At 43.5% G+C, this 22,990-nt stretch overlaps 1 protein-coding gene across 3 annotated transcripts in view; it reads right to left on the bottom strand.

The window, feature by feature from the left end:
- Nucleotides 1–22,990, bottom strand: part of ACACA (acetyl-CoA carboxylase alpha) — a 284,404-nt gene that overhangs the window by 90,623 nt on the left and 170,791 nt on the right. For all 3 annotated transcript variants that reach the window (XM_083379642.1, XM_083379643.1, XM_083379644.1), the window contains 3 exons: nucleotides 20,567–20,770; nucleotides 18,692–18,847; nucleotides 15,651–15,797 (listed from right to left, as the gene is read on the bottom strand). In XM_083379642.1, the coding sequence (XP_083235768.1) occupies nucleotides 15,651–15,797; nucleotides 18,692–18,847; nucleotides 20,567–20,770 (507 nt within the window). The remainder of the gene's footprint in view (nucleotides 1–15,650; nucleotides 15,798–18,691; nucleotides 18,848–20,566; nucleotides 20,771–22,990) is intronic.

Below are 22,990 nucleotides of genomic sequence, written 5' to 3'. Positions count from 1 at the left end.
GGTGGGGAAGACATTGATTCCCTGGATAACAAACGGCAGTTTCGGAATAGCATGGGTGAGAGATGAAGGAGGAAAGAGGATACTTGACGTTCAGCCTGTATTCTGGGGTGTATATAATTTTTCACATACGTTCCCGGTCAATACTCACCCATTGGAAACCGCAGCTTAAGGGACACGATAGCCCAAAGCTTCAGATATAATAATAACACTCCCTGTAATGTTATGCACAGTTGAAACAAACTGAAATTATTCCAAGAAAATCGTCTTTGGATTGTGCTCAAAGTTATGAGAGTTATGTGAGGCTGATGCAGTAAATTTCAGGAGGAGGAAAATGCCTCCTGAACCAGGGAAATATTACTCCTTCTGTACACAAAGCACTTTTAAAAATATTTTCTGTCTGTCTGTCTCTCTTGTCTCTGTTTTTCTATCTCTTTCTCTTTTCTATCTATCTTAGTCAATCTCTCTCTCTCTCCCCATCCATCCATCCATCCATCCATCCATCCATCCATCCATCCACCTGATGTTGCTTACAAATTGTTCAACCTCTTAAGAATAGCGCTAGATCAAATTAAAGGTCCTTTTTTTTGGCATATTAGCCTGTTCCTGAAACTCTCCCCCACTCTATGCGCACAACTACAAAGAGTTAGTAAGTTGTTAATATATTTGATTTGTATTTTTCAATTTGCATGCAACCTCAGTCAGGAATGGCTTATCCTTTTAAGGTTAAAAGAGCAGTGTAAACATAATACAACAAGAACTGCCCCTAAGCAGCTATATAGAACATCAGGGAGTAGAAATGGAACCCTAAATAAATAATCAAAAGTTACTAACAGACAGCAGATTATTTTATTTTATCCCAATCCTGCTGAAAACTCAGTTATTACAGCTGTACGAAAGCACAACTGAGTCAGGGATGTGCAGACTTGGGAAGGAAAGCTGTTGCGCAGCAGTTTCTGATTTTTGAAGCATGTCACTAAGCTACTGGAGACAAAATTAATTCTATACATCTATATATTATAAAGCCAATTTGTCAGGCACCAGGCTAGAAAGCAGGAAACTGTGAGTTCAACTCCTGCCTTTGTCACGAAAGCTGATTGGATGACTTTGGGCCAGTCCTTGTTTCCTCAACTCAACCCACCTCACAGGATCGTTGTGGTGGGGAAAATAGAAGGAAGGAAGGTACGTTGGATATTTATTTTGTTTTATTTTATTTTAATTCCATTTATATCCCGCCCTTCTCCGAAGACTCAGGGCGGCTTACAAGCTTAGCAGTAGCCTTCATTCTATGTATATGCCTGCTTATTAGGGCTTTCACACACACACCCCAAGCGGCATTATTACAAAGTCAGCTTAATTGCCCCCAACAATCTGGGTCCTCATTTTACCTACCTCGGGAGGATGGAAGGCTGAGTCAACCTTGAGCCTACGGATATGTCCGTAGCCCTGGGTTATTTATAAAAACCTCCAACACTGGAGGTTTTTAAGAAGAGACTGGACAGCCATTTGCCTGAAATGGTATAAGGTTTCCTGCCTGAGCAGGGGGTTGGACTAGATGACCTCCATGGTCCCTTCCAACTTTATTATTATTATTATTATTATTATTATTATTATTATTATTATTATTATTGACAGAATACAAACAAACAAACAAATATCATCCATTTAGCGTCAACATCAGCCTTAGGAATTTGCATCCAGGAGAACCATTTTCAGGACCTGGCAATCTGTAGCACATTTTTTTTTTAAAGTTACTTGTTAGAGGATAAATAGATATAACTGTTAGCACCAAAAAAAAACAAAAACCCACCCAAATCCCAGACTTTTAAAGGACATAAGATCAAGCAGTTACGTTGCTTGGTAACATGACCTTAATATAAGCCTCTGTACCAAAGGACTGAAAAATGGACCGTATGACACGAGGCTTATTTTTTTAAAAGATCCATGAACAATCCAGGAAACCACAGGCCATTTAAACTGAATTCTGTTCTGGGTAAATTGATGAAAAATGGCATTCTGGATCCAGGGTCAAACCTGTCAAACCATAAGTAGCTTCTAAAAAGGTAAGTTTACTTTAGTAACCTTTCAAAGCACTTTAGCAGGATCAAGAGGTGCACGGATAAGGGGGGCTCCAATAATTTTTACAGGCCGTCCTCCACTTACAAAACTGTTCATTTAGTAACCGTTCAAAGTTACAAGGGCACTGGAAAAAAGTGACTTATGGCCATTTTTTACACGTGCAGCATCCCCATGGTCACATGAGCAAAATTTAGACGCTTGGCGACTTTCTCATATTTATGTCAGTTGCAGAGTCCTGGGTCATGTGAATTATCTTTTGCAACCTTCTGATAAAGTCTATGGCAGGGGTCTTCAAACTTGGCCCTTTTATGACTTGTGGACTTCAACTCCCAGAATTCCTCAGCCAGCGTATGCTGGCTGAGGAATTCTGGGAGTTGAAGTCCACAAGTCATAAAAGGGCCAAGTTTGAAGACCCCTGGTCTATGGGGAAGCCAAATTCACTTAACAACCGTGTTACTATCTTAATAACTGCAGCGATTCATTTAACAGTTGTGGCAAGAATGGTTGTAAAATAGGCCAAAACTCACTGAACAATTGTCTTGCTTAGCAACAGAAATTTTGGGCTCCATTGTGGTCGTAAGTCGAGGACTGCCTGTATTTATCTAAATTATTTAAATGGGAGGGTAAGAAGATTCCCCATCAAGACTGCTTAGGAAATCTACACATCATTAAGGGAGAGAACCTATTGGGGATTTCTAGCTAGATGATGATGATAACAACAACAACAACAATGGTGATGATGGTGATGATGATGATGAAATATCATTTGCCTGCAAGCAAGAACTGGTGGGATCATAAAATAGAGAAAGTCATAGAATATGATAAAGTTAAATTGCTCTGGGACTTCAGAATTCAAACAGATAAGCACCTGCCACATAACACCACGGACTTAACAACTGTCGATAAGAAAGACAAAAAAGTCAGGATAGTGGACGTGGCAGTGCCTGGAGACAGCAGAATAGAAGAGAAAGAACTGGAGAAGATAACAAAATACAAATAGAAATAGAGAGACTGTGGCAAAGGCAAGCAACGGTGGTACCAATAATAATAGGCGCCTTGGGTGCAATCCCAAAACAGCTGGAGCACCACTTGGACACCATCATCGGCACTGACAAATTCGCCATCAGTCAATTGCAAAAGGCGGCCTTACTAGGAACTGCTTCCATCCTGCGACGATATCTGTAATACCATCAGTTCAAACATCCACATCTGCCTATCCCAGATGTCCTTGGTAAGGACTCGATAGGCAGACAAAAGTGCCAAATCCAGTCTGAACATCTGGCTGACTGTGCGATGGTTAATAATAATAATAATAATAATAATAATAATAATAATAATAATAATAATAATAATAATAATAATAATAATAGCAGCTTAGGAGTTATCTTCAAGAAAAATATCTGTCCTTGAATGCTGTTCTTTAATCTCGTTGCTCTATAACAATTGCAAATCAGTTTATTCCCTATTTGGCTCGAGCCCCCGAGTTGGTCCTCTTTGCTGACAACAACTTATTATTCAGGGGAGTTAAAAATAGAGATGGTGAAAGGCTCTGGACTCGGAGCGCAGACCTTTAAAAGGCAAACCTAACAAACGGAATGTAAGCAAGCACAACATGATGGATGCCAGATCAAAATCTCTTTGCTTATTTGCAGTTGAGATCTGAGTTAGTAACAACAGGAGGCAGGAAAATGGCAAAAGGGGGGGAGGAGAGGAGGAAGCAAACATCACACTGGAGGTCAATGGCAAAGAGAAATTAAATGAATGAATGAATGAATGAATGAATGAATGAATGAATGAATGTGTTTTTTACAAGTCGTCCTCCACTGTGTCCTTAATTGCACTCGTAAGTCAAGGCATCACGTTAATAGAGCAATTTTCTCACATTTTTCCTGCAGTGGTCATTGAGCAAACACTGTGGTCACGAAGTGAGGACAGTGGTCACTAAGTGAATGGATTTTCCCCAATGGGTGTTTTTTGCCAGAAACTGAAAACATAAGGCCAAGGAACCGGCAAAAAGTCACAAAAGGAGTTCTGTGATTGCAGGAAGCTGGTAACAGCCGTGAAATTGCCAAGCGTCCAAAATGCAATCATGTGACCGTGACCCTGAGGGGTGCAGCCATCGTAACTTTGAAAACAGGACATAAATAGCTTTTGGGAAAGGGTCTATTGTAATTCCAAATGATTGATAAGCAACCAGTTGTAAGTTGAGGACTGCCTCAGTGGTGGGATTCAAATACCTAAACATCTGGTTCTCTGCGTGGATGCTGGCCTGGGCCTCCGAGGCCTAGAATGGACTTCCGGAAGTGACATCAACGCACTTCTGGCGGGCCATCCTAGGCCTGGAGACCTCTACCAGGCCTAGAACGGACTTCCGGAAGGGACATCCACGCACTTCCGGCGGGCCATCCTAGGCCTGGGAGACCTCTTCCAGGCCTCCGAGGCCTAGAACGGACTTCCAGAAGCAGCATGGGTTCAGCTAGTTCTCCAAACTCAACAAAATTTAGCTACCGGTTCTACCAAACCGGTGTGAACCAGCTGAATCCCACCACTGGACTACCTGTATTTATTAAATAAACATATACGGCCTCCTGTACAGGTAGTTCTCGACTTACAACCATTCATTTAGTGATGTCTTGAAGTTACAACAGCACTGAAAAAATTGACAAATGTCTGTTGGTCTATTAACATGATGCCTCGACTTTACGACTGTAATTAAGGGCACAGTTGTCATAAGTTCAGAACTAGTTGTAAAACACTTAGCCTGGGAGATTGCTTAATAACCATCGGGAATGCCAGGACTGTGGTTGTTGAGTGAAGCAATTGTGCAGGTGTCTCATTTAGTGATTGCTTTGCTCAATGACTGAAATTCCAGTCCCAACTGTGGTTGTAAGTCAAGGACTACAGATAGTCCTCGATTTACAATAGTTTGCCTAGTGAACAATTGAAGTTACAACAGCGCTAAAGAAAGTGATATGACCGTTTTTCACACTTGTGACCACTGCAGCATCCCCATGGTCACATAATCAAAATTCGGGCACTTGGCAACTGTCATGCATTTATGATGATTACAGTGTCCTGGAGTCATGCAATCCACTTTGGCAACCTTCTGACAAGCAAAGTCCATGGGGAAGCCAGTTTCACTTAACAACCGGGTTACTAATTTAACAACTGCAATGACTGAATTAACAGCTGTGGCAAGAAAGGTCGTAAAATGGGGCAAATTTCACTGAGCAACTGTCTTGCTTAGCCACGGAAATTTAGGGCTGAATTGTGGTTGTAAGTCAAGGACCAGCTTTTATTGAAGGCTTTGAATGTTGGTATTGGAGAAGATTCCCGAGAATAATGTGAGCAGCCAAGGAAACTAAACAATGAACAATTCAACCCAACGTTTCATTCAAGGTACAAATGACTAGACTCCAATTATCCTATCCTGCACATATTTTATACAAAGATCCAACTCTCTGGTGAAAAATTGGATACTGGGAAAGGTGGAAGGAAAGATAAGGAGGACAACCAGCCGTAAGGTGGAGGGACTCATTTACTACAGGAGAAGGAGTGGCAGAACCTGGGGGTGGAGTTAAAAGAGGGCTCAGCCTAGAATCCCCATGTAGCCACAAGCAGACTAAACCCAACCCCCTTTGAATTCTGTGGACCCTTAATCTAACTCCAAGCAGCTGCTAACTGTTAGTTGAGAAGATTCCTATGCATAGGCACAAGAAGCAATAAATAATATTAATTGGACCGTCATGTGTGGACCTGATCTTTCACACCTGACAGTTACAGAAGTGATGGGTAACCATTGAAAGACCTGGTTGGGAACTGTTCCATCTGGAGAAAATCTATCTATCTGGTCACAAAGCATCCACACTGACCTGATGGCATATAAACCTCATCATTATCATCATCATCTGCACCAAAGGCACTCTGGACAGCGAAGCAAGATAAAAACACAGTACAATTATCAAGATCAGAAGAAAGAAAGAAAGAAAGAAAGAAAGAAAGAAAGAAAGAAAGAAAGAAAGAAAGAAAGAAAGAAAGAAAGAAGATTGAGGCCCCAATAAAATCCTCCACACTCATAGATCACACAGAGCAACATTACCCAAAGTCCCAATCAAGCTACTACTATTGTAATGTCTTTACAGAAATCTATGGCACAAATGCATTTAGAATATTATGAATCTTTTTGGTCAATGAAATTCAAAAGGATATTGTGAAGTTGGAAAAGAGAAAGAAGAGTAATCAAAATGGCTAAGGGGTTGGGCCACGTCTCTTATCAGAAAAGGTTGTAGTATAATACAGAGATCCCCAACCCCAGGGCTGCAGACCGGTACCGGTCCATGACCTGTTAGAAACCAGGCCATATAGCTGGAGGTGAGCGTTGTGTGAGCAAAACTGCGCACGAGCAGGAGCTAGGTTGTCTGCTCCTCCTCCCCTCCTGGTCTATGGAGAAATTATCTATCACAAAACTGGTCCCTGGTGCCAAAAAAGGTTGAGGGTCAGTGGTATAATCCACATGCTCAGAGCAAGTGATAAATGCTATGGATTGTATTCTCAGATGGACTTCCAGATAAGAAATAGTGAAATGGCTAGAAGTGGAGCAGATGACCACAGCAGAATAAAAGGCTGGTGAGTGAATCGGCTCTTCATAATTCCTCTCCAGACAAGGAGAGGAGTTAAGATTGCCCACAAGTTCTCCAAACAGTTGCTCCTCACAAGGACATCACAAGACAGTGATTTTCAGAGGGTTTAGTACTCTGTGAGATAAGGGAATAGACATCTTGCAATAGACAGCTGGCACCTTTAAGGATACTGGGTTTGTATAATTTCTAATCACTTTTTGATATTTGCTTGTTAACTGATTTTCTGCTGTTAGGAACTTTGGGTCTAGGTTTTATAGCATCAAATGAGTTTCCCTCAATACTTAGCGAAATAAATTTTAAATACAAGATTAAGGACCCAAAAAAGTATTTTGGAATATACAGTAAAAGGGCGATTAGAACTCTGCTTTTTGAAAGTTAAAAATGCAGTAAGGGTCCAGATGGATTTGAAATAAGATTTTGGAATTCATCTTTAGAATCCTTCCCATGGGAAAATGCTTTGTTTAGATAGAATCCTCTTTTTAAAAGCCACAGTTGATAAGAGTTTGAAGGTTGGACACTAGAGGGAACTAGAGAGAACTAAAGGTTACAATTAAAGGAGAAGAACAATTAAATTTGACTCACCAATACAGAATGAAGAAAAATATTTTTAACATTGGATAAAGGTTGGTTATTTTTGAAGAATGGACTAAGAAATTAATGATAAAAGTGCCTGTCTCTATAAATAGACTGTTTAAAAGATGCTATGAAAAATTTAATAAGTTGTATTTGGCACAACTGAGACTGATTTGAAAGTGGATTTTAAAATCACAGGCTACAAGAATGATATGGTAAAAGATGCTACACTGGACATAAAAAAGAAGCTATATGTTAATAACTGATATGTTAATAACTAGGGAGGATATTCAAATAACAAACTAAGAGAATGACTGGGATAATTTTCGTATACTGGATTTACAAAAGAGGCTTGTTAAAGCTTAGAAGAATTTTTTGAGAAGGGACAAAACAAAAATGAAAAAAAGGAGGTTCTAGGATAGAGTGTTAAAAGTAAAAGGAAGGTATATAAAACTGGTTTATTTGATCAAGATTAAATACATATATTGTCATCTCTAATTCTCGTTAATCGACTTTTGCTGACTGGGACTGAACAATGAGGCTTTAAAGATTTGTTTATAGATATTGAGATAGAATACGAGAAGAAGAAATCATTTGTTGTATTTTAAGAAAAGTTAATAAGTTACTAAAATTGTTTACACTTGTGATGAAAGAGAAGTCATTTCTCTCTATATTAATTTTCCTGTCTTTACTTATATTTGCATTTTTTTTCTTTCTTTTCTATTTTTTCTTTCCTGCACTTTTTATTTTTTTTCCCCTTTTGATTCTTTTCCTTCTTCGTATTAGTTTTTATCTTTTTTAATTGTAATTTTTAATAACATTGGCATTAAGATAGATGCTACTCCCAGAGGAAGAACTACTCAGCTGACGTAAGTGATGGCTAACTCAAGATGGCTGCCGTTAGGGTGCAATCAAAGTTCTGTTGTGTTTCAATTTGCAAATTTTAAAAAGCAGAGCTTTCACTGCACTGCTGTGGCCACCATCTTGACTTTTCTGCCCACACCCCTGCACGCACCACGGCCTAACCTGCTCCATGTTCACAAACCAGCTCATGGTGCGCATCTTAAAGCCATTCTCTCCTTGCACCCAGCTTGGAAAGTCAGCACTGGGGTGTTGCTTCCATTCATTCCAGAATAAACCATTTATTCTCATCCAGGAATGGCACTTTAATGCCAGAACGTGCCATGAAGGAGATGGCCTAGCAGAGGATTAATTATGAGAGCTCTTCTCTCGCTCTCTCCCACCAGCCCCCACTCCCCATTTAATCCCAAATTGCTGCAAAGGAAGAAGAGTGACACCTAGCGTTGAAAAAGAAGAAGACCACCCACTGAAATTGGGTTGAGCCACCGGGTTTTTTTTGCAGCCGCGGTCGGTTGTCCTTGCCAAAGATGGGAAGAATTGAAGACTTTTAAGGGCAATTTACTCACGATCCCTTCTGATCGTCAGCGAGGTCTGCTTTTCACCTTAGCGATCTACATCTGCATGAACCATAAAGCCTACCAGTAGGTCTTGGCTGTTTGACAATCCATCAGTGGGTTCCAAAATCCATTCATCACATTTAAGCAACCAAAGCAGAACCTTCCAAGGGGCAACTAGAGACGCGTCGTCTATATGTTATATATGCAAGTTCATTAAAGACAAGTTGGTCTTCATGTAATCAAGCCCCCATTCGGGGAGGTTTCAGAGGGCAGATAAAAAAAAAAAGGATACTGTGCTGGCAGAGGCAAAAATAAGAAAGACCCTTTAGGGGGAAAACTCTAACATCTGGATGAAAGTTAAGAACAAGAAAGACCAAAACTAAAATAATCCAAAGGCGACGGAGCAAATTTTCGTAGATGGACAGGAACGCAGCGTTCTGAGAAAGGACACAGTCAGCCAGGATGCTCTTTGCTGCATGCACCACTTTTATTGCAGCTTCCAGCACTTTGGAGAAATGACTGCAGGGAGGAGTCCTCGACTTATGACTGTTCGTTTAACGACAGTTCGAAGTTATGACGGCCTCGGTAAAAAATATCAGTCAATTTAAAAGAACACTCATGGACAGCAACGTTTTTCACCCAGCCTGGTTCGGCACATCTTTACAAACCCCAATTAACTCAGAAATGTAAAAAAAAAAAGTCTAGAAACATTAGCCACACTCAGTCTGAAGATAACCCTGTGGAGTAGTGGGGGAACTACAGATGAATGGCAGGCTGCAAATCACCCACTGCAGCCTTAATTTTTTTTCTCTCTCTCTTTCTGAATGGGCATTCAGACTGCCTGATTTTAACTGTTTAGTGTCAGAAACAGCCCAGTAAAACAGGCTAAGGGTAAAGTAAATTATCTAGAAGTAATTGTTCTGTTCAAGTGCCCAGAGATAGACACAAACACATCTCCAAAAAACAAGCATAAATATGAAAAAAAAATAAGCTTCGTTGACAGAGGGATATAGAATCGAGATCACATGAAGTATTAGTATCACTTTATAATGCCTTAATAACAACCACACTTGGAATACTGCATCCAGTTTTGGTCGCCACGATACAAAAAAAGATATTAAGACTGTAGAAAGAGTGCAGTGAAGAGCAACAAAGATGATTAGGGAACTGGAAGCTAAAACATATGAAAAACAGTTGCAGGAATTGGGTATGTCTAGTTTAAGGAAGAGAAGGGCGAGGGGGGGCATGATAGCAGTCTTCCAATATCTCAGGGGCTGCCACAAAGAAAAAGGACTTAAGCTATTCTCCAAAGCGCCTGAATGCAGGACAAGAAGCAACGGATGTAAATTAATCAAGGAGAGAAGCAACCTAGAACTAAGGAGAAATTTCCTGACAGTGAGAACAATTAACCAGTGGAACAACCTGCCTTCAGAAGCTGTGGGTGCTTCATCACCGGAGGCTTTTAAGAAGAGATTGGACCACCATTTGTCTGAAATCGTACAGGGTTTCCTGTTTGAGCAGGGGGGTTGGACTAGATGACCTCCAAGGTCCCTTCCAGCTCTATTCTGGTTGACTGATGTTTTCTTTTTCCACAAAGCCCACGGCTCTCCAGAAGACGTGGACGCCTCTCTGGTGCGCACGGAGGATGGTGCCACGTGGGCTACTTCAGGCTCCCCATCAAGAAAATGAGTTTGCTATTTATAGGCACCCACACAGATTTTTTTTTAAAAAAAAATGTACTCAACTCCACAAATGTGGGCGACGCAGAGACGGCCGGTTTTGCCTCCGAGGCGGAGGGAAGGGGTTAAAAGAAATGTGCGTGCTTGTGAAAGAGTGAGCCAGCGAGCGTGAATGGCTGGTCTTCGGGTACAGGGTCCCATATAATAAGACTATTTGTATTCATACTGGCAGAATAAACACTCAGTGTTCATGCCAAGCCAGCTTCGCGCTAGTAATTTCAGCCCAAACACAGCTCAGTCCCATGGGAATTTCCCTACTCCCCTGGTCTCCAACCACTCCAATGTGAAATGAGAGCTAAGAAGTGGATTGGGGAGGGGTTAGGGTTAGGGTGGGGGGGGGGGGAGAGAAATAGAGGCAGACAAAGACCAGCAAAGAGAAACTCGCTTGCTGCACTTGAACGCGCTCTCGCGCTGTGCAAGGAGAAATGGTAACGTTATCAAGGGTTTCGCCGTCCAGCTGCTTATAGGACGTCTCTTAAAATCTTCCGGTCCTCCAATTTTTCCATTACCTTAAAAAAAAAAATCTCTATCTCTGTCTGGACAGAGCAGTGTCAATCCGACATCCTGCCTAGAATAATATGTTACTAAAAGCAAATGTCGGAATTTAAAATGGAAGGTTCCTCGGTGCTCTCGGATGTTGGTGGTTTTCTTGCAAGGTGCTTCATTACCCAAACTAGGTAACATCGTCCGTCACCACGGATGACGTTACCTAGTTTGGTAGTTTGGTAATAAAACACCTGCCAGAAAACCACCAAGCTCAGACAACACCAAGGACCCCTCATTCGACCTAGTCTAAAGAAAAGAAGAAATAGGGGAGACACAATAGCAGTGTTACACTATTTGAGGGGCTGCCACAAGGAAGAGGGGGCCAGGTTGTTCACCAGAGCACCAGAGGGAAGGACGAGAAACAACGGATGGAAACCGATCAAAGAGAGAAGCAACCTGGAATTAAGGAGAAACTTCCTGACAGTGAGGATTAACCAGTGGAACAGCTTGCCACCAGAAATCATGGGCACTCCATCACTGGAGATTTTTAAGTAGAGACTAGACATTCACCTGTCTGGGACAGTATAGGTTCTCCTGCTTGAGCAGAGGGCTGGACTAGAAGACCTCCAAGGTCCCTTCCAGCATTCTATTCTATTCTATTCTATTCTATTCTATTCTATTCTATTCTATTCTATTCTATTCTATTCTATTCTATTCTATTCTATTCTATTCTACTCTACTCTATTCTAAATTTCATTCTACTCTACTCTACTCTACTCTACTCTACTCTACTCTACTCTACTCTACTCTATTCTATTCTACAAATATTCTCCTTTATTGGAACTTAACCTTAAAACAGATCTATTTTGATTGGGGCCGAGACCTCTTCCAGATGTCTTTTATAAAACATTAAAGGAGGTGAAGTGCACACTGCCACTATCCCTATAATGCAAAATGAGGTGGAACAATGCAGGTAGTCCTCGACCTATGACCACAATAGGGATTGGAGAATTCATAGTTGAACGGGGCGCTTGTTATGTAAGGAATCATGTGACCACGCCCAATTTTAAACCTTGTTTGCCATGGTTGTTAAATCAAATCACTGCAGTCGTTAAACGAGGACCACGCGACCACGACTGTGACCTACTCTGCTGGCTTCCTCGTTGTCTGGAAGGTCACAAACGACAATCACAAGACTGCAGAAGGCTGCAACCATCACAAATGCCAAGTGGCTGAATTACGACTGTGTGACGCTGCGGATGCTGTGATGGTCATAAGCGCAAGAACGAGTTATAAGTCCCTTTTTTGCAGCACCTCCGTTGCTTCAAATGATCCCTAACTGAATGGTCATATGTAGAGGACAATGGGTCTTCTGAACGTCCTTCAAAGGAAGGGCTTCCCGAGTCCCTTTGATGACAGGGAAGAACATTTTCTCGGCAAACTTGCTGTCCTCTTTCAGTCTCAGAGTTAAGATCATCCTGGCTAATTGAGGATTATAAGAACAGAAATTCACCCCCCAAAATTGGGAAAAATTGGCGCAGTGGTTAGAATGTAGTAACTGCAGCTACTTCCACTGATTGCTGACTGCCAGCTGTTCAGCAGTTTGAATCTTCATTGGCTCAAGGTTGACTCAGCCTTCCATCCTTCCAAGGTAGGTAAAATGAAGATCCGGATTGTTGGGGGCAAATATCCTGACTCTGTAAACCGCTTAGAGAGGGCTGTAAAGCACCGTGAAGCGGTATATAAGTCTAAGTGCTATTGCTATTGCTAATGACCAGGATGATATTCAACCATAATTGCAGGCTGATTAATGTCGTAAGTCAAGGACCAACTGTATAACCTCTCCCCACTCTTCCTTCACGAAGTGTTCCAATAAAACTACTCTTTACCCAAATCATCCAATCAACCAACCACAATGTAATTGTAACAAATATTTAGACTGTTATTTCAAGTAATTCAATCCACTTCACATACACAGAGTCCAGTAATCCAAAAAAGGGATGTTAGATCACACCAAGCATAATGTGAAATATAACGGTAGGGTCTTTTTTTTAGTACAATTCCAGGAAAACAATATATATATAAAAAATAAAAGCAATACAAAAAAAAGCTAGGAATAAAGTCAATATTTAAAAAACCCATATGATACAGTCCTGCAGGGGAAACAATGGGAGAACCTGGGGACAGAGTTAAAAGAGGAATCAGCCTAGAATCCCTGTGTAGCCACAAGTGAGCTCCATTACTTCAAATGGTCCCTAAATGAATGGTCATATGTAGAGGACTACGGCTATTCTGAATGTCCTCCAAAGGACATTCACCTCCCTTGAATTCTGTGGACTCTTATCTAATTCTTAGTAGGTGCTAACTGTTAATTGAGAAGATTCCTGTACCGAAGCTGCTTAGCAATAAGTCAGTTTGATTGGATCATCACCTGTGGATGTGATCTTTTAGTGCCTGACAATCCATAGCCAAAGTATATCTAAGCTATAATTATGTATTTTGATGTGGTAAGCCCCCCACCCCCAAGTCTTTTGAAGTGAATGGCTATAATAACACCATCAAAGAATAGCAACAGTAACAGCACTTAGGCTTATATACCCCTTAATAGTGCTTTAAAGGTAAAGGTAAAAGTTCCCCCGCACATGCGTGCTAGTCGTTTCCAACTCTAGGGGCCGGTGCTCATCTCTGTTTCAAAGCCGAAGAGCCAGCGCTTGTCCGAGGACGTCTCCGTGGTCATGTGGCCGGCATGACTAGACGTCAAAGGCACACGGAACGCTGTTACCTTCCCACCGTAGTGGTCCCTATTTTTCTACTTGCATTTTTACGTGCTTTCGAACTGCTAGGTTGACAGAAGCTGGGACGAGTAACAGGCGCTCACTCTGTTATGCGGCACTCGGGATTCGACCCGCCAAACTGCCGACCATCTGATCGACAAGCTCAGCGTCCTATCCCACTGAGCCACTGTGTCCCTTAATAGTGCTTTACAGCCCTCTATAAGCGGTTTATAATGTCGGCATTTTGCCTCCAACAATCTGGGTCCTCATTTTACCGACCTCGGAGGGATGGAAGGCTGAGCCGGTCAGGATCGAACTCCTGGCAATGAGCAAAGTTAGCCTGCAATACTGCATTCTCACCACAGGCAGAAAAAAAAGCGCTTTTAATTTTAACACCATCAAACAAGAAGATCTGCATATCCTTGGGAAGAACTTGACGGGTGAACAAAAATGCCAAATCCAGTCTAAATATCTGATTGCGTGACCAACCACAATAATATGCTTGCTGGGGGAGTTCTTGGAGATAAGTCCACACATCCTAAAGTTGCGTGACCAACCACAATAATATGCTCGCTGGGGGAGTTCTTGGAGATAAGTCCACACATCCTAAAGTTGCGTGACCAACCACAATAATATGCTCGCTGGGGGAGTTCTTGGAGATAAGTCCACACATCCTAAAGTTGCCACGTTTGTGAAAACGGCGATCTAAACTTAGCCCTATTCTCATATCTTATCCGTAAACCCAGGACAGAGTGAAAACAAAGAATGAAATTGGGTCTTCTCCATTCTTTCAATGCCCATTCCAGGGTTCACACAGATAGGAAGACAAGTGATAGTCAGCACCAGGATATGGCTTAATATTCCAATATAAGGGAATATTTGTAGATCAGGGTTGAGATGAGGGGGTCCTCCTTGCTCTCTGAGCTTGGTGGTTTTCTTGCAGACGTTTCATGACCCAACCAGGTAACATCATCAGTGCCCATGAGGCCAAACAATCAATCAATCAATCAAACAAACAAACAAACAAACAAGAGAACAATACCCTCATGATGGAATGATAAGAAGAAAACCAGACCCAACCAACACTGGCAGGACAAGCTACTGTATATAAACAGGCACTAAACCCCACACTCGCTAGCATTGATGATTTTACTTATTTGGGTCTGCAAGCAAACAACGATGCTCAGAGAGCACCAGTGATTCCACAGGGCTTCGTATCTTTGACATTAGAAGGATAAACAGAAGATTCAATATTTGTATTTGGGGTGTTTTTTTTTGTAAAAAAAACCACAATTTTGAGATGCCAAGTACTTTATTGCTTTAAAAAAAAATAATCCCAACCGTGCTTTGAACTTGTCAGCAAAACGAAACAGTTGTTAAGACAGGGAGGGAAGAAGTAAGAGAGAGGGAGAAAGAGGGAGGGAGAGAGAGAGAGAGAGAAAGGAGGGAAGGAGGTAGAAAGAATTAGGGAGGGAGCAAGAAAGGGAGGGAGGAAGGAAAGAGAGAGAGGAAGGGAGAGAGAAGAAGGAAAGGAGAAAGAAAAGGAGGGAGAGAGAGGGAGAAAGAGGGAGGGAGAGAGAAAGGGAGAAAGAGGGAGGGAGAGAGAGAGACAAGGAGAGAGAGAGAGGGAGGGTGGGAGGATGGAGGAGAAAAATTGGAAGGGAGAAAGGGAGGGAGAGAGTGGAAGAAAGGGAGAGGGAGAGAGAGGGAAGAAGGAGAGAGAGGTGGAGAGAGAAGGAGGGAAAGAGAGAAAGAGGAGAGAGGAAAGGAGAAAGAGGGGGAAGGAGAGAGGGAGACAGAGAGAGGGGGAAGGAGAGAGAGGAGGAGAGAGAGAGAAAGAAGGAGAGAAGGAGAGAGAGAGGAGGAGAGAGAGGGAAGGAGAGGACAGGAGAGGTTGAGATTTCTGTATAAAAAGCAGGTAACAAACCAAACAGGTAGACTTGCCTCATTCCCTCCGGGAAGCCTATTCATCTGTACCACCTGCCCTTGATCATCCAGGACCAGCTCTGTGTACGTCAGCAAGTCAGAAGGCAGAGGAGGAGCAGGGAGAATCGCAAACTCCTTCATAAAGTCCCATAATTTGATCAGAGCCTATAGGAATCAAAAGGGGGGAAAAAAGGTTTTGCTTATTTGTTATGGTAAAGTCAAAGGTTCCCCCGCACACGCGTGCTAGTCGTTTCCGACTCTAGGGGCTGGTGCTCATCTCCGTTTCAAAGCCGAAGAGCCAGCGCTTGTCCGAAGACGTCTCCGTGGTCATGTGGCCGGCATGACTAGATTCCAAAGGCGCACGGAACGCTGTTACCTTCCCACCGGAGTGGTCCCTATTTTTCTACTTGCATTTTTACGTGCTTTCGAACTGCTAGGTTGGCAGAAGCTGGGATGAGTAACAGGTGCTCACTCTGTTACACGGCACTCGGGATTCGACCTGCCAAACCGCCGACCTTCTGATCGACAAGCTCAGCGTCCTAACCCACTGAGCCACCGCGTCCCTTATTTGTTAGCCCTTTCATTATTTTTTCTAATCCCGCTGATCTCCCGCTGTAACAAGACACTAAGATTCTGTAGCCTGAACTTGGGACAAAATCAAATGTGGGTTGCATATCATGGCTTGTTCTCCGTCAACCTAGATTAAAGTAGAAAGCGTAAATTTAATGCCTTCGGACTCCGGGTAACCTCTCCCTCCAAAACCTGCTGCTGAATTGTATTTTGTCATGGGACTGAAAAAATAATAATTACGGCAGAACGAATTCTGAATGCATTTAACAATGTGCTGCCTTTTTAATTCAGTGAAATCCAACAAATCCAACAAAGTAAAACCTACTTCTTCATTCTGACCTTGCACATTTGGGGAGGTGGGGGGGGAGGAAATGCATCCCTTATTTGTCAACATTTGTAAAATTTATTGGCCGCCCATATTCAGGTTCTAAATATATCGGATAGAGCAATAGTTGTCAAATCTGTACTCTGCAGACTCCTGGGGGGGATGTGATGTCATCACAGGGGGTCTGCAGAGGCTTGAAAACATGTTGTGATTTAAATCTCGAATTAAATCTTGGGGTTCCATGGCCATGGTGCGTGGCCACAAAAGGTATTTAAAGGGGGGAGGGGTCGGCCGTGAAGAAAAGGTTGAGAACCCCCGTGATAGAGCATTATTGGAGACAGGGTATTTCTCCATCTCTCCCAAGTTTAAAACTAAAGAAGTGAAAGGTTTCCCATGTCCAGCTGTGTCCAACTCTGGGGGTGGGGTGGGGTGGTCATCTCCATTTCCTAGCTGAGGGAACCAGCTTTGTCCAAAGAAGCTTCTCCGTGGTCATGTGGCTGGCAGGACTAGATGAACACTGTTACCTTCCCACCAGAGTGGTACCTATTTATCTGCTTGCATTTGCATGCTTTCAAAATGCTAGGTGGGCCTTGGTGGAGCAGTGGGCTAATGCCTCCTTAAGTAACACCAGCTGCCTGAAATTAGTGCAGGTTCGAGTCCCACCAGGCTCAAGGTTAACTCAGCCTTCCATCCTTCCGAGGTAGGTAAAATGAGGACCCAGATTGTTGGGGGCAATAAGCTGATTTTGTAATAATGCCGCTTGTGGGGGGGGGGCGAAAGCCCTAATAAGCAGGCATATACATAGAATGAAGGCTATTGCTAAGCTTGTAAGCCGCCCTGAGTCTTCGGAGAAGGGCGGGATATAAATGGGATTTAAAAAAATAAGATAGATAGATAGATAGATAGATAGATAGATAGATAGATAGATAGACAGACAGACAGACAGACAGACAGACAGACAGACAGACAGACAGAGACAGACAGACAGGATAACCTTTATTGTCAATTTTTACTGTGGGCACACTGGCACGCATTAAAAATGAAATTCTGTTGCCTGCTCTCCAAAGGGTACACATACATAACACACATATAGACATGCCCTATACCAGTGATGGCGAACCTTTTAGAGACCGAGTGCCCCAAACCCGCCCCCACCCCTGCCCCCACCCCACCCGCCCACAGGGCCACCCACTACCTACTGCAGATCGCCCAGGCAGCCGAGCAGTGCCATGGCCACCACTCCCTATGCCCACACTCCGCATCATCATCTGCATGCGATGGGGCATGAGTGCAGTGTCTTGTTCCGCTGCCCGGCTGCCATGTCCTTGGCTGCACTGCTCAGGGGCGATTCTCTGGAAGGGCTGCTGGTGAGGAGGGGGCTGCGGCAATGGCGTGCGTGCCCACAGAGAGGGCTCTAAGTGCCACCTCTGGCACGTGTGCCACAGGTTCACCACCACTGCCCTATACATACATAGATATATACCTATACCTTTACATATAAATACATATACATATTGCTGCAGAAGATTCCTGCGAGTCCCTTGGACTGCAAGGCGATCAAACCGGTCAGTCCTAGAGGAGATTAACCCTGACTTCTCTTTAGAAGGCCAGATCCTGAAGCTAAAACTCCAATACTTTGGCCACCTAATGAGAAGGAAGGACTCACTGGAGAAGAGCCTAATGCTGGGAAAGATGGAGGGCAAGAGAAGAAGGGGACGAGAGAGAATGAGGTGGCTGGATGGAGTCACTGAAGCAGTAGGCGTGAGCCTAGATGGACTCCAGCAGATGGTAGAGGACAGGAAGGCCTGGAGGAACGTTGTCCATGGGGTCGCGATGGGTCGGACATGACTTCGCAGCTAAGAACAACATATAAATATTAATCACTGTCCATCTTGAATACATCGTGGAAAGAGGACGCTTGGGAGTTCACAACGTTGATGCTGTATGGAACAAAACGGTGACTGATTCCGGATGTTCTGCTTCGGGTACCACGAAGCCCCCTCCTCCCAGAAGGTAACAAGGAAAACAGTTTGTGAAGAGGATGTGTAGCATCCCAAACAATCCTGTAGACCCTGGTCAAGCAGCGCTTATTTTATATGCCAGGAGCAAGTAACAGGAGCTCAACCCAAACTAGGAGAGTAGAAACACCTTCCATAGTCCTTACCTGTCGAAACATTTCAGGAATATCATACACGTAGGTTGTCCCCAGGGACTGGGCCTGGAATCTCTTTGACTGGAGTAAGTCCTTCGTCACATAAGGAGTATTGATCAGCATCCCATGTAAGGGACCTTGCTTATCACCATAAGCCTGGAACATAATCTGAAAAGAAGAGAATGTACATCCAGGATTAAGTCAGAACATCATGATTTTTTTTTGTTTAATCCCTCAGTCTGGATTCAGCTACACTCTATGTCCAGAAATATTTTCTACAAGCTTTAAGCTTTCAGTTAGCCGAGAATCCTGGGAAATATATTCCAACAGATCGGGAAAGCAGGTAACAACTTGAGTCAATATAGGTAGTCCTCAACTTACAACCACGACTGGGACCAGAATTTCCATTGATAAATAATACGGTCGCTAAGTGAGTTGCACCCAATTATATGACCTTTTTTTGGGGGGGTGGGCAGAGTTGTTAAGTAAATTGCTGCAATTGGTAAAGTGAATCATGTAGACCAGGGGAATGAGGGAATGACCAGTCACGCGTGCCTGGTTGAGGAATTCTGGGAGTTGAAGTCCACAAGTTATAAAAGGGCCAAGTTTGAAGACCCCCTGAGGTAGATGTTAAGCAAATCCAGCTTCCCTCATTGACTTTGTCAGAGGCCAGCTGGGAAGGTCATAAATCACAAATCACATGATCCCAGGATGCTGCAACCTAGCAAATACAGGCCAGTTGCCAAGAGCCTGAATATTCATCACACTAGCCATGGGAATGCTGTGACAGTCATATCCATGGGGATGCTGTAAGGACCAGCTCTCATTTTCTCACTTTTATCATCTTTTTAAGCCACCTGTCAAACTGGCCCCAGCCTGCTCCCTAGGAAAGAACGACCCTCGACTTCACAGGTGTTAAAGAAAAAGTTGAGTGCAGCGTGAGGGAGGCAAGCTCTGAAGGAAAACCCCACGAAAATCACATATTGAAAGCAATCGCCAGTCCTCCCCTGGGAGAATAGTCCAATTACGCTCTGTTCCCATGTTTTGAGATCCCAGTGTCTCAGGCGCTATTGTAAATTCCTTTCCCAGGGCCAGCGTCCTTGAAGGAAGGAAGATGGCTAGATTTGGCACCTCTAGTTCCTGTTAACGTCCATACCCCCCCTCCCCGATTCCCACAGCATTCTTTCACATCTCCAGCACTCTTCCCTTCCCATATGCCCCCTTCCCCTTGGTTATGGCAGTTGCTAGCGAATGTCAAAGAAAGCAAAGATCTGACCCCACCTGGCCTTCGCTTCCAAAGGGAGGCGGGCGGCCTACAAATTTAATAAATAAATAAGTCACTTTTTTTTCAGGTCCCTTCAGCCGCTAAATGAATGGCTGGTTGTGGCTTGGGGAATCCCTGTATAGTTAGTCCTTGACTTAAAACCACAACCGAGCCCAACATTTCCACTGCTAAGCAAGACCGTCATTAAGTGAGTCTTGATCCGCTTTACGACCTTTCTTGCCACAGTTGTCAAGTAGACCGCTCCCCTTGTTAAGTTAGTAACACGGGTCCTTAAGCGCCGCTGGCTTCCCCCTTGACTTTGTTCGCCAGAAAGGGACAAGAGGTGGTCACATGACCCTGGGATATTGCAATGTTGCAACCGTCATAAACATGAAGCAGTTGCCAAGCGTCTGAATTCTGATCGTGCAACCGTGGGGAGGCCGCAGCTGGTCGTATAAAAATGGTCATAAATCAGTGCCATTGCAGTTTCAAACAGTCACTAAATCAATGAGTCGAGGGCTATTGTATTGAACCGGGAGCTGATAGCCACAGATAAGGAGGCCATAATTAAAAGAGGAACATTTTTCCAATGATAATTCTGCATTCATCTGATGGAGACCTACTTGTGCAGTTCTGGAATCCGTCACTTCTTTATACAGGCTTATGTCAAGGTAATAGCCGGACTCGTTGGTCAAGAACAGCCGGATCGGGATAGCCTTCCCGCTGGGTGCAAGCTGAATGTTAATCTTCAGCTCAGCTTGCAAGACTCGAAGTTTCCACAGACGGCTCCCGTAGCGCATAACCATGCTCCGAACAGACTCCTCGATCTGAGCCACAATGGGGAACAAAAATAAATCGAGTGAAAGGCGAGGATGAGGATAAACCACACAAAGCTTGCAAGGCCATTCAGCCAGAAGATCCAAGACCTCTTGGCTTTTCTTCTGGAGTTCAGGATACCAAAGATTGGATTTAAATCAGGGGTCTCCAACTTTGGCCACTTTTAAGACTTGTGGACTTCAACTCCCAGAATTCCTCAGCCACAATAGCCGGCTGAGGAATTCTGGGAGTGGAAGTCCACATGTCTTAAACTTGCCATGGTTGGAGACCCCTGATTTAAATCTATTTTGACTATCTATTTTGTCAGCTTTAGGACTTGTGGACTTCAACTCCCAGAATTCCTCAGCCGGAATGGCCAACTGAGGAATTCTGGGAGTTGAAGTTCACATGTCTTGGAGATCCCTGATTAAACGATAGAGAGGCAAATTCCCATTGAATACGAGAAGCAGCTCTCTAAGAATAAAAGCAGTTTTTGACCGCGGAAACAGAGGCTGTTGCAGAAGCTTTAATGTGGATTCGTGCACTAAGACGTGGTTGTGTGAGGAGAAGTGGGAGCCGGTTAGCAAAACCGAAACATAGAAAGAATGTGTGCTAATTGAGACAGCCTTGAAGTGCTTGGTTCTCAGTAAGTTTATCAAAACTTCTATGGCAACAGTAACTGATGTGCTTTTTTATTAAGACAATAATTCTTAGAGAAGAGAATATTTGTAGCTCAGGATTGAAATGAGGGGTCCTCGGTGCTCTCTGAGCTTAGTCGCCTTCTTGAAGAGGTTCCCTTATCCACCCAGCACTAATGATGTTGCCTAGTTTGATAAGGAAACCTCTGCAAGAAAACAATCAAGCTCAGAGCACACCATGGACCTCTCACAATCACTCTTTCTTGAAGACAGTAACAGTAAAAAGGCAGGGAAATAACCTGAGGCTTGCTAATTATGAATATCTATGCTTATAAGGACGCGGTGGCTCAGAGGGTTAGGACGCTGAGCTTGTCGATCAGAAGGTCGGCAGTTTGGCGGGTCGAATCCCGAGTGCCGCGTAGCAGAGTGAGCGCCTGTTACACGTCCCAGCTTCTGCCAACCTAGCAGCTCGAAAGCACGTAAAAATGCAAGTAGAAAAATAGGGACCACTACGGTGGGAAGGTAACAGTGTTCCGTGCGCCTTTGGCGTCTAGTCATGCCGGCCACATGACCATGGAGACGTCCTCAGACAAGCGCTGGCTCTTTGGCTTTGAAACGGAGATGAGCACCGGCCCCTAGAGTCGGAAACAACTAGCACGCACGTGCGGGGGAACCTTTACTTTTACCTTTACCTATGCTTATAACATCTGTCACCAATGCCTATGTATGACTGTTTCATTTTCTCCTCCTCTCTTGCAATGAATAAATACGAGTGCCCCCTTTTGAATATAATTATTTCTATTTTATTTATGCATATCCCACCTTTATTGTTTTGTTTTCATAAACGATTCAAGGCGACAAAACACGTGCACTACTCCTTCCTCCACCTAATTTTCCCCAAAACGACGACACCGTGAGGTCAGTTGGACTGAAAAAGTGACTCCAAGTTGCCCAGCCACCTTTCATGCCTGAGGCAGGACTAGAACACTCAAGTCTCCTGGCAATTGGCCCAAAGTCATCCAAACAGCTTGCACGGCTAAGGCAGAACTAGAACTCACAGTCTCCTGGTTTCTAGCCTGCTACTCAAACCATTCGACCAAGCTGGTTCAAGGAGTCCCTCCTATTATCTGCTGGAGGAAACTCCTCCACTGCACACTGTTAAATAAATAAATAAATACTGCAGAGAGACTTGATTATTGTTTTTTTGTCGGGTGGGGGGGGGGAGAGAGGTCTTGCATTTGATTCCACAATTGTAACTAGTCACCTTGATTTTCAGTGTAAGATTGTGGGTAATTGTGCATATGTGTGTATGTGCAGAGGCACAAGAGGGAATGGGGGAATGTATTGCCTTGGGAGGACGTCACACAAATTCACTTCCCCATCCAGGCAGTCTTAATGGGGAGAGAAACATTAACGGCAAAATTGTATGTGCAAAAACAGCATTCACGCCGTGTGTTTTGCTGCTGCCAAGCGCACCTTAAATCAACTCGGGGATTACTGCTCGGAGGCCTGTTATTCTGCCATTTTATTAAACTTTCGAATATACTGCTGTTTGGTAAATAGTGCATATTAAAAACAAGGCAATTGGAAGGC

The sequence above is a fragment of the Vipera ursinii genome (assembly GCF_947247035.1).
Source record: "Vipera ursinii genome assembly, chromosome: 1".
Taxonomy (NCBI): Eukaryota; Metazoa; Chordata; class Lepidosauria; order Squamata; family Viperidae; genus Vipera; species Vipera ursinii.
The sequence above is the reverse complement of the archived record's forward strand: the minus strand, read 5'-3'. Positions and strand labels throughout refer to the sequence as shown.